At 36.4% G+C, this 18,261-nt stretch overlaps 1 protein-coding gene across 1 annotated transcript in view; it reads left to right on the top strand.

The window, feature by feature from the left end:
* Positions 1–18,030, top strand: part of ADAM12 (ADAM metallopeptidase domain 12) — a gene marked incomplete at its 5' end in the record, with an annotated part of 183,204 nt that extends 165,174 nt beyond the window's left edge. Inside the window, 7 exon segments of the mRNA XM_084526031.1 lie at positions 1,810–1,887; positions 4,010–4,118; positions 6,894–7,029; positions 7,690–7,798; positions 8,278–8,460; positions 14,151–14,278; positions 16,576–18,030. Of these exon segments, the coding sequence (XP_084382157.1) occupies positions 1,810–1,887; positions 4,010–4,118; positions 6,894–7,029; positions 7,690–7,798; positions 8,278–8,460; positions 14,151–14,278; positions 16,576–16,636 (804 nt within the window). The 3' untranslated portion in view covers positions 16,637–18,030.
* Between the last annotated feature and the right edge of the window lie 231 nt (positions 18,031–18,261).

Raw genomic sequence — 18,261 nt, 5'->3', positions numbered from 1 at the left:
ACAGAAAAAGGTGGGAGACAGCCATGAGTTTAAAGAGGGGAGGAATGGAAAAGAGTCCAAGAACTATTGAAATGAAGGTTTCATACCCTTAGTGGATTACCGGCAAAGAGGAAAAAAAATGCTTTGATAATTTGTGGTAAATTCAAATAAGTCTCTGAATTTCTGAATGCTTTTGAATTATGTTGGATTACCACTCTGCATTGGGAAAGGTTTTAAAACATGTCCCTAGTGCAACTCCAGTTCTGGTACAGGAAAACAACCCTTACACAACATTTCTAAGTCAATCTGTTATAAAACTTCTTTTCAAAGAAAATTCAACGCTGGGAAAGAACCCCATTATGTTTTACTAATGAGTATTTAATCTTTCTAATCTATCTAATCATACACATGCACACTATAGAATACGCAGGCTAATACTTATGAAATTGTATGTTTTACTTTGAGGACATTAGTGCGTTTGTATTATGGATTAAGAATATGAATTTAAATATTCTTGAGTTTTCTAAGCTGAAGATACACAATTTGAAATGCAGCCATTTTAATGTGATCAAAATTCTGTGTGCTACTGCACTATGAATATTTGAATTGTGAATACTGCTGTAATCAGACCATATTCTCTACATGCGTGCATGTTGATGCCAATTCACTCTAATTTCCTTTCCATTTTTCCTTCTCCCCAGGGGATAAGTGCCCTGATTAAGCATCCCTGTCGTCTCCTTCAACACTTTTCCCTGCTTAATGCTAATTATTGTGACTGACTTTTAGTACTACTGAACTGAACTGCAGTTAAACATGAGCAAAATTGTGCAGTGACTTTTTTCTCTCTTTCTTTCTTTCTTTCTTTCTTTCTTTCTTTCTTTCTTTTTTTTTTTTTCCTGATCAATAGAGTATAGCAACAATCATTCCGGTTGCATTTTTTTTTCTTTTTACAATTTTGAATAGAATAGATTCTCATTACTGGCATCCTCATCAGCCATTTGACAGTTTGATGGTGTTATTAGACAGTGCCACTCTTCTTTTATATCAGTTTTCAGCTATATTGGCAGAGTAAAGTTGTCCTGACTGGACAGCAAAATATTTTGCATGAGTACGTTGCATATGCTACTAGTTTACTTCCATTTCCTGTCAGGTTATTATTATTACTTTATGAATTGCTGTTTTATATTTGACATCAAAAATTTGTTTATCTTAGGGAAACTGTCAGTAAGATCTCAGTTTTGCTGATGAACAACAATGAGCCATACGTATCTATAAGCTCAGGTAAATTTTCAGGCTGTCCTGGGGCAAGTTCCACACTGGCATGTAAGGGATATATTGAGCAATTGATATCAATACAGTTACACTAATTTATGGCACAAAGGGACCTGAACTGAGACCTACTCAATGCATTTCTTAGTCCTCAAAAATGCAAACTGCTGTGTTGTTTTTTTTAACTGACTTGAAAGAAGAAAAACAAATAAAGAAAAAATAAGTGGTCCCACCCGAGTGAAACTCTGCCTGTTTAGTTACGCAAGCTCAGCATATTAACCAACTATGAACTATGACTGAAATTCAGTATTGGCCAGGGTGCAATATTTAAATTCCACAGATTTGGACATAAAAGGTCCACAAAGAAAAAGACATCTACTGCTGCTGTCCTTATCTTTTTGTCAGCATGCTGTCAGTGCAACTTGTGTGTTGGGAAATCTTCAAAACTGCTATAGGAGCCATTGACAGATGAACAGATGTAAAGAGTTTGAGAGGGACATGGTCTATGGTGAGCACCAGCAGTTCTGCTCCTATTAACCCCCCTCTTTCCTTATTTTGCAGATTTGTCTTAATCGCCGGTGCCAGAATACAAGTGTTTTTGGTGTACACAAATGTGCAACAAAGTGCCATGGACGTGGAGTAAGTATTATAGGAATACTTTTTTTTTTTTTTTTTTACAGTCAATAAACACTAGACAAGACATGATTTTAAGTAATACATTTGAGATGTGTGATTCTTTGTAATATATGAGTCAAAGTCATTGCAATATTTTTTCTTATGTATTTCAATTTTCCATGTCCCTTATATGAACTACAAGAAATGAAATTATTTTCATTTAACAAAGGAATATTTATCAGTTAGTAATTATCTTATTCTTAATTAACAGTCTGTGATAAAAAGGAATTTTGTCATCTTCAAAGAAATTTTGTCTAACCTTCCGTCATGAAAATTTTCCATTAATGTTTCAAAAAAGACAGTTTCTATGTGGGTCCAGAAAAGCTTAAATATGCATTTGAATTGAGATATCTCAAAAAAGCATTTCCAAAATTATGAAAATAAAGTATATAGATGAGTTTCATGGTATGAAAGTGACAGAGAATGAAATATTTGAAATCAGTTAACAACAGCAAAGTGTTTTGAATGCTAGTTTATATTATGAAAATGTTAATCATGTCAAGCTATGCCTTATTAACCTTGATTTTCTAATGATCTGTTTGTTTCTGTGAAAAATTTTGGAAATGCCCTGTCCTGTCCTGTGAGGGGATTTTAATTTACTTTATTTTATCATCCCACATACACAAAACTGTGCAATGTTAATGGTGATGCATCTTATCATTGTGCTGGAATAAGCACTGGCTTAGATAGGCATCTTTGTACCTACAGTAACTCCTGAGTAGTCAAAAAAGGATTTCATGGAACCATAGAAGGGACCTCCTGGAGTGCTTTAATTTAAAAAATAATGCTTAACAAATTATATTTTCAAATATCTTGCTGTTTTTGAAAAGTAAATAATTTCTTTTTGTATTTTGTATGACCATAGCAAGGCTAAGCTATGTGAAGGATGCTTTAATACTCTGCAGACAGAGCCAGTATAGTTTTGCTGAAAACCTGCCAGCTGACCTTGCAAAAAAATGCATATTTGAAAACTTTGTGAACTAACTCATGTCTTATAAATCCATCTATTGTGTAGCTTTTCCATGACGGTGGCTGATAAGTGATGAACAGTGTTAGCACAGAATTAAGGACCACATTGATAACTAGCCCTAAGCCCAAAAACTTGCATTAAAAATAAATTTGAGCATCTACTTGCAACTGTGCTTTCTTTGTCCTGTGCAGGAAAAGTTTTGGCCTGTTCACATAATGTATTGTTCACTTTACTTACTCAGCTGATACAGCATGGACTACTAGCCCCAGTATTACTATCATAGCCACTACCTGGGTGTTAGTGAAAGGGAATAAAAAGCAGCCCTTCTTTTGATGGGTGTTCCCACAGGAGTTTGGGACCTCCTGTGGGAATAGCTGAGTCTACCAGCTCCTTTCTTCTGTGCAGGGGGAACTGGCTGCTATTGAAGATGGACTTTGGTCTCTTGGAGCTCTCTTACTCTGCAGGGAGCATTAGGTCAATCAGGTCTTGCTAGTTTTTCCTTAGCCCTGATAAAAACCACCAGAACACTGAGGACTGCATCTTTATAGGCCATACAATTAGGATATCTATGATATCAAAGGGAGTTTTTCCTCTGCCCTGCTTTCAGTTTCACACCTTCCAGCAACTGCTCCAACTGCTGAAGGGTCTGAGCAGTGGACAAATCAATGTGCAGCCTAACACAAACCCTTGATGGGTAGGAGGATTCAAGTGGGCTGACAAAGCTTTACTGTATTAACAATCTTGTTCCTGGGAGGGCAGAAGGAACAGAAGTTAGAAAGCAGGTAATGTTGCTGCTGGAGGCAAAGAGAATAAGACTTAAGAGGTGTGTGATTATCCTTATTGTGATTATAGAAGTTGTCAACTGCTGCAACTCAAACTATTACCTGCCACATAAATAATAATACTTTCTTTTTTCCTTGCTCTCTTGCCTTTGGAGTTGCTTTATGCCACCTTAGCTGTGGCAAGGAGCAGATACCAGTACATCTCCCTTGTGACAGGAGCTTTATTTCTTTCAGATGTGTCACTATCTGATTAAGAGGCGGTATTGGCCAGAGCCCTTCTCAGATGTATAGTATAATACTTTTCATGTTAGGTCATCTTTCTTTTCTTTTGAAGGTCTGCAACAATAAAAAGAACTGTCACTGCGAGGCTGACTGGGCCCCCCCCTACTGTGACAAGCCAGGGTTCGGTGGCAGCGTGGACAGTGGACCCATAAGGCAAGCAGGTGAGTAGCAATTCATGCTTTACCTGTCATTTCCATATTTCCATAATAAAGAATGCAAATACAGAATGCTGTTTTGTGAGTAATGAGCTTGCAAGATTGGGATAGTCAGTAAAGTCTAATGGCTTATTCTAAATGCATTGGTGCCAGCTTGAAAATCTAGTGAAGCAAAACCAAGGCCAGCTGAGTCCGTCAGTTTTCTTGCATAACTAAAGGCACAGTAGTCCCAGTGAGTCTCATCTTGTGTCATCTTTCTCTTTTTTTTAAGATATGTGGTCATGTTTAGAAGCTCCCTGAAATGGTATTGATCTAAGCTGAGGGTGAGGAGCTAACTCCCACGCTCATGCTAGCCCTGTTGCCATGGTAGATGAACGTTGCAGTGCTCTGGATTCACGATGAGATATGCCAGGCTCCAGAGCATTTTCCAAGAGTATCAGGACAGAATAACCTTATTGTATGCATGGCCTGTTACTATAGCTATGTGCCTAATGAAAACTCAATGTACAGATTATACATGCAAAAATTTTGCATATTCAACAATATATTTGATATCGTGCTTCTAAGAAGAATCAGCTTAAAACTACATTTTAACTTCCACACATTCATCAGGAGTTTCCTACCATACAATAGTAGCACGAGATGCACATTTTCTGTAATTTGTATTTCAGTTTCCCGTTGTTCAGTCTGTAGAACATTGGCATCAGTATCTTACTTCATCTTTGGCCAGCCTCAGAAGGAATTATTTCTACACATGGTGCAATTTTATAGGATTTGATGATCATCACCTGCCAATTTTTCTCCAAAGTATTGTAACTTTAGTGACTTCCATAGAGATATTTCTGATTTATGTCTGAGCAAGTGACAGGACCAGTAGTCTACTCACATATACGTATATAACCTAAAACTTGCTGGAAAGTGATCTGCAAGTTTTCATATGAATAATGCTATTCAAAACCAAAATGGATTGTATTCTCTACATGCCAGATCCTGCAGTGAATTGTAATGCTGGATTTATGACATCACAGTCATTTCCATTACAAAGCTGTGCATTATGATTTCTCTGTTGAAATGTCTTTTTTTTTTTTTTTTTTTTTTTTTCTTTTTTTTTTAATACCTACCAACTGGTAAGATAGCAAAGAAACTGTGCTCAGGCACCGAACAAGTGTGATCACTTGTGTGTTAAATGTTTTTCTGTTAAGATATGCTCTAAAGCATTACAGTCCCTTTTCAGCTTATCTTGTATCAAAGTATCTAGGGAGCTACAAAATATATTATAATAACACGCTTCACAGACAAAGCTAACTGCAAAAGGCAAATATAGGGTATCTTTTATAATTCTTGCATTTTGTGTTTTGGAAGCCAACACTTCAATTTAATAGAAAACCATGTTAACAATAGCTTAATGCAGTGTGGTATTTTGGCCATTTTCTCTAAAGACAGGGCTAAATTCAATAATTCTGGGAATAAACAAATATGGAAATTGCTAGAGGACCTAATTTTCTATCCCTGACATTTGAATTTAAATATGAGCTCTTGATGGGGTGGTTTGGATTATGATTTGAGTAGTCTGCACATCTCTAAATCAAATTACAGAAGGATTAGATCAATAAAATACATTCATCTTAGTCAAATGTGGCACATGGTCTCATTAGTATTTAGTAACTGATTTTACCCATCTGACTCGGAGTAAACGCATGTGTTTGACTCCATATTTTTCTTATAAAGAAGCCTTACATATTTAATTGTTAGGTGGAGAAGTTAATTAATTTTAATTGCATAATCTGAGTTTATTAATTTTATTAATCTTTTAGAAATGGTGAGGGATTTACCGTTCTGCAGTGCTACAGAGTAAAAATCGCAGCACTTCACACCCCATCGAGCCCCACGTGCAGCTTGTTGAGTCAGTGCTGCTGACTGTGTTCACCATTTCGGCGCGAGCTGAGGCCAGTCGATGAGAGCCAGCTGGCTGAAATTCAATCAGGATAAGACCGAGACAGTGATGATAGGTTACCAGAGCAAAGATTAAAGATGCATCTCCTACTGTGGGAGTGTGCACTTTTCAGGTCGACAGTCCTGCAAAATCACAACATCCTCTCCTCCAGGCGATGATCGTATCACATAGCAGCAGCTCTGATGCTTATGGCTTACCTCTTCCTAAAAAATAAGGCTTGCTTTCAGCTGCAAGTCATCTAGTCAGGACTTGCATCTCCACTGAGCCTCACTTAGGTCCCAGCAATGTACTTAACGTAGCTTAAAGCACTCTGAAAACTGGAACAAGTACAGGAGGCTGCAGTCCCGTGCCTAGGCAGCACATTCCTCTGAAAGCACACAGCCCCAGTGCTGAAGACACTCCTCCAGCTCCTTGATTGCCTCCAGATTAGACTTGACAGCCACCTGGGCTGGACCACACCAGTCCAAGTGCAATGAAACCCCAGTTATAATGAAAATCTAGTTACAAAGGAGCTAGAGCTACAGCTTATGCTTGAGGGACAGCATATTGAAGACGTTGCACTTAACCCACACCATGAGCTAGGTCTCTATTTGGTCCTTCTTCCCTTCCTCTCCCCCCTGCCCTGGAAGTAGGCAGCCCATGAGGAAGGCACCAGCTGGCACTGCTACAGAGAAATAAGAGTTTGAGTCTTTAGCACACAGTTTATTCACGTCACCTGCACTGCAGTTAGAAAACCAGACAAGGCAGCAATGTCCTGCTCCGTATACATAACACATTTGAATAAAGATGGCTCCTAATAGAAGCAAACTCAATGTGTTCTGTTGCAGATAATAAGAGTTTAACCATAGGAGTGTTGATAACTATTCTGTGCCTTATCTTTGCTGGGTCAATCATGTATCTGAAAAGGAAGACTTTCATGAGATTACTGTTTACAAGTAAGAAGACAACAATAGAGAAACTAAGGTATGATCATTTTGCCTAATTATACTGCCTATTATTATTATCTTTAAAGATATTTGTTAAAAAAAATAGCTGTAAACATGGCAAATCTCATCTTGGTGTTCATCACAGAATGGTCTGAATATCTTTTAGAAAGAGCCAGCCTTAAAAATATTCACACAGTATTATCAGCAGAATTTTTCCTGGTTTAACTTTACTGATTGTCAGTAATAATGTGGGTTTTGGTTTGACTATATACCTCTTTTTGTGATTGGAAAAAAAAAAAAAGTTCAAAAATTGAAGGAAGTCTTACCTTCATATTCATTTGCTTGAAATGGTCTCATTATATTGCATGGCCTTTTATCTAAACTCAGTCAAGTGAGCTGAAACTTTCATATTTGAGGTCATTACTGTTTAAATGCTAGATTCATTAGAAGAGTCTCTTGGGTGTTACAAAGCTGCATTTCCACAGATTGCAGAAGCTAATTTAACAGACTACTGGTTTCAAAAAAATCAATATTTATTTTTATTCTTGCAGGAGCACTAGAGAATTTTTACTTTCCTTGTTTACTATGAAAAGTCAGAAAGACCTTGCAAAATCTCATTCTGAAAAGAGGTTACTTTTTAAAAAAAAATGCTATAAAGCAGAATGTCGTGTTCAATAAATGTATGCTTGTATTGCAGGTCTGTGAGTCCAACAAGGCCTTCCAGTTTGTCTGAGCCTAATCACATTCACACCACATCTCTCAGTAAAAACCTCATCATGAAGCCACAAAATACAAACATACCAAAAGTAAGTCCCTGGGTAGTTTAAAATAAATAAATAAATAAATAAATAAATAAAAATCTGTTTTGGATTTCATTTAAGTAATTTATTCTAAATCAATTACATTACATCAGTACATACTGATATCACATAGAAATAAAACATGCAAAACGGGAGAAGTAGGCCTCAGAACACAGTAATGGCTTCCAGGTTTTGCACAGGTGGGGATGTTAAGCACATGAAATAAATTCTTGTCTTTGGGACAGAGTCAGCTGCCTTACACCAGAACACCACATCTAAATGGTGAACGATTAATGCTTCAGTAGGACTCTGGAAACTGTTAATCACCATTCCGGTTGCAGGGGAGGTGTCGAAGGTAGATGAAAGCAGAGCAGAAGAGAAAAGCAAGTGAATAATGTGACTTTTTAAGGAGTAATGCCTATATCAATGCTCGTATCAACTCCTGAAGTTTATAACTGTTTTCTGGGGTGGGGTTATTTCTGCAGAGAGATGGCCCGAGACGACCACTGCCGTATCAGATCGTTGACATTAGCAACCCTGTAAAGACAGATGATTTACCACCGTTAAAAACACCACAGCGAGTCCTACCACCCCTTCCCCAGCTGCCATGTCATCAAGCTGTGCCTGAAAGACCCTTGCCAGCTAACCCCTCACTGAGGTTCTCCCAGGTAACCACAGATTTTCTTTTAACTTCTCTTCTGTTTAACACTGAGTGCGTGAATATCTGCATGTGATGAATAGGAATTAAGCAGTTTTCTCATCTTTCCCACTAGCCTTTTGCCATAATATTCTCTTTATACACTTTACACTGTTAGGAATGTGGCATAGATAATTTAATAAAGATTCCTTAAGCTCTCATTTTGCTCCAGAAGGTTATACGGGTTTCTGCCAGCTGTGGCAGCAATCCTAAAGATGAGGATCCCGAAATCTCTTTCCCCCACTCAGAAGACATAGCAGTATGAACAAGTTCCACATTAGGGGCAAACACAAGCTCATTTTGTCTGTTGCCAAACCAAGAGGAAGCCATAGCAGTTGTTAGCAAGGTGTCAAATACAGTGATATAATTGAGGAAGTCAAGTTACAGACATCTTGCCCGAGAGCAGAAGGTATTAGCTTGATGTAGTTCTGCTCTGCAGAAGGGTATGTAAATTGCTTTTTTTTTTTTTTTTTTTTTTCAGATCACAGATTTGAAAAGACTTAGAATTGTCTACACTTACTTCATTAAACCAATATTTCCTCTCAATGTTCAAATAGAGCTGATAGGTTTTTTTGGTAATAAGATGCATCTCAAAGCAATATTCAGGGTAGATGAAGTTGTCTGTGCAGTTGTCTATATTAAAACGTCCTTTTCTTGTCACTAACTTTTCTCTTATGGTCGCATTTGTAGCATGACTGTGTCTTAGAAAAACAATCAGGCAATCAGCTAGTTCTGTTTTGTAGACGTTTTTCTATTCTGGATAAAGTACAAAATTAAAATGAAATGAATATTATTATTGCCAAGCTATCTTAAATGAGTAGCACACTGGTGCACTTTCTACAAATCCGTACTCAAACAGTTGTGTCTTGAGGGACTGTGCCTACCAGTAGGCTAGCAAGGATGTCCAAGGACAGCATTTTCTTCATGCAGCAACCTCGTGAGCTACTCCAAGACACTTTCCCAATGATTTGTAGAAGGATATGTCTATGAGAAACAGTTGTTGAATTGTAGTGCTTTGAAAGGCGAGTGCAGAAAGAACAAAGAAATAAAGAGGGATGAGACAGTGCTGAGCTGCCATGCCATTGTGCTTACAAATTTTGTCAGTAAGAAAAATGTTAAAAAAACATTTCAATTTGGACTGTCTGAACAGCAAATCACTCTGGTTAGATCAACTTTTAAAAGTAGGGACAGTTTATTAGCCTCTTTCCAATTAGTTTATCTTTTTCTTCTTCACTTTTCCATCTTGCTAGTCATTTATCTCCAATTTCAAAGGAGTGGGAAATATTGATTCTTTCAAAGCCTTTTTTTTTTTTTTTTTTTAAAAAACTGGACTGGTACTGGTTTGTGTTGTTTTTGTCTTTAGCTCCAATGGTTTCATTGTTTATTTTCTTGCATTTATTGGAACATTCTGCATATTTCACATTGTTCAAAGTTAAGATTTTGAGCAAAAGTGCTTTTCCTATTTGTTAATCAAACTGTTTCCTTTAAACAATCAAACAGCAACAACAAAAAAAAAGTATCTAGCAATTTACAAGCTTATGCTGCCTCATGCTAGCAGAAGACAGACAGAGAAAAGGTATTCCAAGAAAAGGAAACATTTCTCACTCTGACCTGCCCAGCCTGTCACAGCCCAATGCACCACTACATGCCCTTCCCTTCAAACCTCACAAAGTGCAAGGTAGAATACTAGCTCTCTGGTGCCATCATTACCAGCATCTGACAGAGCTGAAACTGCCAAAATGTTTTTTCAGTTTAGCAGCTGAAAGTAATTGAGACTGCTACTCCATCAAGCAAAATATTGATGTTTTCAATTTTCAGTTGCAGCATAAAACAGTAACGAGACAAACAGTGGATGAACTCAGGGAAACTTAGTGAATAGGCAAGAGTGGCTTCTTTCAACATTATATCCCTATCATAAATTCAAGATTATCAGAAATAACTGCTTTTTATACTCTAGGAATACAGAAAACACCACAAGGGAAGCAAATTTTTTCTTCCCAAGTTAGCTATCTTACTCTCTCAAAGCTTAGAGAAAGTAGCTTTAGAATAGTTTTAGTCTAATTTCATAGAATATCTTTCCTGTGTTGGAAGAGACCCACAAGGATCATCAAGTCCAACTCCTGGGTCCCCAAAGGACCACCCAAAAATCAGACCCTATGTCTGAGAGCATTGTCCAACCACTTCTTAACTGTAGCAGCTTCCTAACACTCAGCCTGAACTGTCCCTATCGCAACTTCAAGACATTTATTTAATATAGACAGCAGTTAAAGTATTCCTTCAACACTAATTCCTTGGAACCACATCCATCAGGTCATCAAGAGAAAGCACTTTAAAAAAACATTGCTACATCCTTAATGTCATCTAGGTGCTCTGCGCTGCAGAGCACTGCAGAGGAGTAGAGAAAACCATTCACTTTGTGGATGGCTTCACATCTGCCTCAGTTTCAGTCAAGCTCTCCCATCTGAGAGATATATCTGAACACAAGCTACTTTCCTGCTGCTCCTGGTTTACAGCTTTGGGTAGCTAAGGCACAGTGGTATACTATAAGACAAGTCTTCTTCCCTCTAGTGACTCTTGAGACAGAAATGAATGGATTAGTATTTTACAGTAAATTTTCCTTCTAGATGCAAGTAGATTTAAAAAACAACAACAAAAAAACAGCAAATTAACTGATGCCAACGTTAACATTTAACAATCTTTTGACTGATAAGCAGCTTCTTCTTCCTACAGATGCTCTCACGAGGCAAACATACTTTATTTATGGGCCAGATTCACAATCAGTATAAATCAGCACAGCACCACTGAATCAAGAACACTGCGCAGGTTTATACAAACCATGAATTCAGTCCATGTATTCTGATTTGATCACTTCCAAACTTCCAATTGGTTTTGCTACTGGTTGCATTCAAGTGTAGTTTCTGATACTGTTATCTTATTACTAAAATATATCACGTATTTTACAGGTCAGCCATATTACAGGAAATATGGCTTCGTATTTTCACTTGTTCCCCACTAAATTGGAGCTGGGCTCACCTTCTGCTCTTTCTGCCACAGTTATTCTTGTTAATACCTGTCCTATGTCATCTCAGGCCAGATTCAGACACAGTGGGCTAATACAAATGAAGTTCTTATCTAAATAGATTGAAGAAGGCAACCTTTCTCACTCAGTGCATTCCAGGAAAGAAACTTCTTCCAATTGCTTATTCAGAAATGTGTCAGTAAAAAAAATTTAAGTTACGCATGCCTGATGACTTTGTAAGCTCTGGATGAAAACCATGTTTTTCTCTCAGCTTGCCACACTAGGCCTGTCAAGCCAATTTTCTGTCTCTCTTAAGTATACTAACTCAAGGACAGTGTTTTTACAAATGCTTGGGAAAAAAATAAAAAATAAAATTACAGGTGGTGATTAGACACAGGGCATAGCTAATAAGAACAAACAAACTGGGACAGTTTTCATCTCTTTTTGTTCATTCATCATTACCAGATCTTAAGCTCTTCAGACCAAGACTCACTTCTCTAGATTGCTGAGCCTGCATCAGTTCCCTTCCCAATTATGGTGCCTAAAGCTCTCTTCTAATTGAATAGTGAATACAAATCATGCAATAACAATTAAGAACTGATCAAGCAAACAGATGAATACTCATGTGATCAGACTAATTCAGGTGATTAATTCAGGTGTACTCAAGGAAGAAGACTGCTTTTGTGGAGACAGTTAAGGGAATAAAGGCTTTAAAATGTTCAAAGACACATTCCTTATTGCTGTCTTTATGCTGCTGTTGTTTCTGTGTTTTACTGGTTTTTTTTTTGTTTTGTTTTGTTTTGTTTTTTAATGCTGCAGTACTCGAGGTGATGAAGCTGCAAATAAAGTTGTATATAACTTTCCATGCAATAAATATAGTGACTTTTAAAAGCTTTATTTTTACTGTAAATCTAAATCAGTTATTAAAAAGTTATCACTTTCTAATGCTAACTTTTTCCATATTGGTATCCCTTACTTCAAAACACACATTAAGGTTTCATTGTGTAAGAAGTTTAGTGCACAAAGTAAGCTTTCCTAAGAAATCCTGATGGTAAGATTTCTTTTCTTAACAGTTTTAGGGTTGTTCAGTTCTGTATCACTGGAAAGGACTGTGTTTTGAAGAACTTCCTTCTCTAGTGTTTAATTAAATTCTGTGACTTTCTGCAGGACAGTCCTGTGAGATAAAGCTACATTGTGTTTTAACAAGCTGATATTTATCTCAACATTTACCAGGCCTGATTATTTCAAGAATATCTGCAATATTTTTCTCCCCAGAGATGGAGCTTTTCCTTTCTCACAAGCTGCTTATAGAAAAATATTTTATTTGTTTTGTCATGAAAAAGTTCTTCTGGATGCTGGTCGAGACTAACTTTTATACAGAATATGAGATTTGGTTACTACAACAAGTTAAAATAAGTTTTGTTTTTCATGTTGCTATTTCTCATTCACTTATGAACTAGTACTTATGCTGAGAGTAAAAAGAAATGCAACATTATATACAGCTTTGAAGTATAGCTTGTGGTAAATTTGAAGTGATTACATGCAATATAGATTTAGTTAAGGTCTAAATTTTGCCTTTTTTTTAAATAAAAATGCTTACTGATAGTCACCCTGCACTTCCTTTTTGGAAGAGTCAACATTTATCACAAAATGAAGCTCAGTATGAATAATTAAAACTTGTACTTTATTTGTGAGTAATTCACGCCTCTTGTTTTCATAACATCCTTCAGAAGATATTTAACTAAATAACGCATGTAAACTTTTCTTGTTTCTTTTTGGTCAACTTTGCTAATGATAGTTATGGCAAACTAATAGTGATGAGTAAAATCACTCTGTACAATGTTTTTAGAGAAAGCGTGACAGTGCAGTTTGAAAAGCAGATGGATCTGGAGGTTTTGGATACATTGGAGAGTCTTTGTGTGACCTGAGCAAGTCATCTAATCTATCCCAGTTCTTCAAGATGAAGACCACAGATAGATACACTACCCTGTTTGCAGGGTTTCAAGGACCACACAGAAAAGACATTAGCTCAAGCCCGATAGCAGATGACTTCTGTTCCTTATTAATAAATCATTTAATTCCACAAAATGAAAGCACAGCAGCATCTCTAAACAAAAGTTTCCACAGATGCTCCCAATTCAAACCAGACTTAGGCAGTTTGCTTCTGTGGTCATCTCAACTTGTATTATGAAGTAATTTCTAGTATTTCCACCTTTATATATATTGCATATATATTATATAATATATATATATACATATATATATTATATTATATATATATAGTGCATATATATTATTTTTATTTTTTATTTCTTCTTTTTTTTTTTTTTTGCAACTGTATGTATTCAATCTATGTTGTTCTTCATCTGCTAATAATTTACCATTAATTTCAGTATGGATGCACCCAGTGTTTTTGAAGTTAAAAAATAAAAAAGAAAAGAAAAGAAAAAGAAACAAAATCCCTAAAGCTTTGTTTTAAAATGTAGGTGCCTCTTTACTGGAAACGCGTTATGGCTTACTCATCTAAACATATCTGGTCACAACTACACTGAACTTATCCTTGCTCTTGCTCAGTAGTTGCTATGTTAAATCCATTATGTCAATTATAAAGACTAATACGATGACCTTGTGTTTTATAACAGGAAAATCACAAGCCAAACCCCCCTCGGAAGCCTCTACCAGCAGATCCTCTGAACAAAGCTCGTTATAACAGTGCGTGCACCCCAGTGCTTGGACACACAAAAGCTGTGCCTCCCATTACTCCTGTAAGGTTAGTTCTCATCAAAATGGCTTGGCTTGTAGCACTCGGTTCAATAAGGCAGGTCTAAATTGTCTTAGAGCAGATCCTCTGCACTCTGAGCTGAGCTCTGCTGTACCTATTGCTGAGGGCTACGCGACAAACATTTTCTACCTGCTCTTATAAAAGCATGCAGTATTGGATTGATTCCCAACAAGAGTACACTAGCAAAATTGCACTGACTTCCACAGGACTATGAGAATTTATAATGGAGGTCTTACTGGAAGCAGCTGGCAAAAACACTGCCCAATTACTCTTTGCAATTCCTTGGAAGAGAAAGGAGTTAATAAACACCAGTTTCTGAAAACTCTTGCAGGAAAAAAGAATAAAAATAAATAAATAAAAACACTTAGCCAGCCCCCTTACAGAATTAGGCTGAGAACCAAGTGCTGCTGTTAAAATTTGCCACCAATGAAAGCAATTTTCTACTCATACATTTCACGGTAGAACATTAAGTCATCTGAATATAATACCCCAAATATTCAGAAAACACATAAGCTATATTTATCCAAAAAGGAATGTTAAGAATAAAAAAATTAAAAATCTAGAAGTGAAATGACTATCCCTACTAGTGATGGAGGGGGAATAATTAAGATTTAAAGGCTCAGCAATGCATACATGTCCTGTTTAATTATTTTATCAGATCAAAAGTATCTTATTGGCAAGCAATCTTTATAAAGAGGTTTTGCCATTATTTTATATTTCAAAATTATCAGAAGGTAATCCATTCCATAATGGCAATGAAGTTGAAAGAATGAGGAATGTGGGGATTTTGTTATATAGGAACAAGCGTGTTGGTGTATATACAAACATAAGTATGCATGTAAAGAGTATGTATGTAAATGGAAGAATACATAGCAATTAAATTGCATGGACAACTAAGAAAGAAAAACAGGTAAATAGTTGCAGCAGAGATTTTTGGTAGGTCTACTATGTCATAAAGGCAGATTGTGGCTTCTTTTCTAACAAAAAAAAAAAAAAAAAAAAAGAAAGCTTGAGTTTTGAAAACTAAACAAAAAAAGTGCTGTTAGGCAGTGCAGTCCAAACTCTTCACATGATGAAAACTATGTGTCGAGATTATTTTTCAGATCTGTGTAGTCCCTAGAGCAACATATATGCAACAGGCAAACAGTTTAGTTGTAGGTAAACTCTGATACACCAAATCATAGGTCTCAGCAGCACAGAAAGCTTTAACAGTCCTGTCAAACTTCTTTTAAAGTATGCATTCCCACACCCCACTGTCCAAAAAGATCAAACAATGATATTACACCACAGTATTGTTCTATAACAGAGACAGACATGCCATTTATTTTTTTGAGCATTAGTTAGTAACAAACTTGCCGATTTCCTTCCGTCTTTTTGTTGCTGTTTTCTGAGATTACTCACTTTCTGGTAACAGAATGTTTAATATGTCAAGACTTTTTTTAATTGATTTTTCACAGGTCCATACTAATTGTACAATAATTAATTATCGAATATCACCATTTTCTCCTTCTCTAATAAAGAAACATCCAGCCTTTGATGGACTCCTCTTAGGGATTGTATACAAAACTGTATCTAAAATTTCTTACTTTGCTGCTATTGACTGTTTAAACAACAATTCCAATTGCTTTAAGGAAAAAAAAAGTTGAAGTCGTTATTTTCTTGCCCAATAGTCTTCAGCTTCCTATGAATAAAAAGTGAGCTGCAGGGAAGATGAAAGTAGTATTTTAAGCCACAGGAATTCTGCTAGTGAGGCACTTAATATTGCTTAGAAAAATTAAAAATAGAATCTAGTTAGTTTCCTAATACTTGTAGAGAAAGACCATAAGAATGCACTTTGATTAAGTCCCTGGCTGTGCCTTCTAGTAAGATAATCTGAAAGTAATAATACTTCCAGCTGACTGCTTCCACTGCTTTAAACCAACTGCTACTCTGCTGCCTTTAGTAGAGTTTTTGCAAAACTGGTGAGCACCTGGAAAAGTAAAGTTTAAAGGACAAGACCTGAAACACTAAGCGAGCTTATCCCACTGGCCAGGCATCAGTTACCACCTGAGTCCAAGGGAGGAGTCTGTGGGTACCACTTCAGCATATTGAGGGTGTGTGAGTAAGCTGTAAAGGGTGTCAGATCTTGTCCCAGTATGGCAGCCCCATGCTATTTGCCTGAAGTTAGATTCGATAGCACTCGCTGAGGGGTTTTTACCATTCCTCTACATGCCTCAAGCAAGCACTGGCCGTGAGAACTACCAACAGTTTAAATAACCATTTGCTATTTTCTTTCTTTCCAACAGACCTGCTCCTAAGCATCCACCACATGTATCCAGGTCCAGCAACACTGCTGATGTGAAATAACTAGGAAATCTGACACCTTTATTACAAAAAGTGAAGACAGAAGTTTGCACTATCTTTAAACTCCAGCTGGAGTTCATTTTTGTAACAATACTTAGAATTTTTAATGTTTAAAACAGCATTATTTTTAAGAATTCTGAGCTACTGCCTTTGGTGCTGTGCTGTGCTATGGTGCTCTGTATACTTGCTCAGGTACTTGTAAATTATTAATTTATGTTGAATATTTATTACAGTGCAGTGCACTGTAGTAGATATTTTTACCATAGCTGAGTTTTCCTAAAAAGGAAGCCTTTTTTTTTTTTTTTTAATATTTCAATGAACTTGAATAATTCTGCTCTATTGGTCCTATGTAGGGTGTTTAGTTTTGATGAATCAAATGTATAAACAAATCAATCTCAATGGTTCATAGCAAACTCTTGAATAAGTATGTCAGGGTAAAAAAAATCTCCCGAAACATGGTGAAATGTCCAATATTGCACACAGATGTGGAATGTGTGTTCTTACCAAAGTATCACTCAGCATTAGCAGTTGTACTGTAATAGCAGTTTTCACGTTGCTGTTTGAAATGGTCAAGAAATCTGTGCTATGAGAGAATGTCTTCTTTTTGGACAAGTTCTCTTACTGAAGAAGTACTGTATATCACAAAACTGTATTTTTTAACCTCATTTTCCTCAAACACATTATGGTTAGTACGTACTGATGCAGATATCAGGCCTTCCAGTGTCATTACCTTTCTGATGCTTTGGTAATTAAGTTCAACCAATACTCACTATGTTACATGCCTATACTGTTTAGACTGACAACAGATTACACATAAGGGGTGGGGGGAAGCCAAGCATTACAAAGTTGCATTTTAAAAATCAATTATTATACTTAATTTCTTTTGCCTCATTGCTCTGCTTATCAAATGTATTTTGCATATTTACTACTGTTTTGTATTAACTAAAATATTGTTCTGGGTTTCTTACTTTTCAAATCAAAATACATATTTTAGAACATGGACTTTGGTTATCCTAAGACATGGAAATAAAGTTTCATCTCTTTACTATTTACTACTGTTTTGTATTTAACTTCTAAAATATTGTTCTGGGTTTCTTAATTTCCTAAACAAAATACATATTTTAGAACGTAAACTTTGGTTATCCTAAGACATGGAAACAAAATTTCATCTCTTTACTGCATAGTAACATTACATCTGATCTCTTCCGTGCCTTTTTGGTAGCACTGCTGAATACAGTTGTTTCACATATGCTGTAATAAAAACAATTTTTGCATATCAGTTGAAATAGAGGGAGAAGGAGCTATTACCTTACATAGGTTAGTTTCCTCATTGCCTGTATTTTGTTGTTGTTGATCTTTAAGCAAAAATAAAAGCATTGCTAGAAATTTGGATATCATTTCAGTAAGTGTAATTGCATTTAATTCTCCCACTTATTCCCCATTGTGGCAGCATAGCACTCATGTTTATGGATAAACTAAATAAACAAAAATAAACCATAGTTTACTTTGTTGCTAGCTAGAAAAATAAACCACAAGTAAACACAAAAGCATTCAATTCTTAAAGCAACCACAACAGCAACACCGGTGCCTCATGTGTGGAGAGCTACCAACTCTAAAGTAGGATGCCA

The sequence above is a fragment of the Aythya ferina genome (assembly GCF_964211825.1).
Source record: "Aythya ferina genome assembly, chromosome: 7".
Lineage (NCBI taxonomy): Eukaryota > Metazoa > Chordata > Aves > Anseriformes > Anatidae > Aythya > Aythya ferina.
This window is presented reverse-complemented; position numbering and strand designations above follow the sequence as displayed.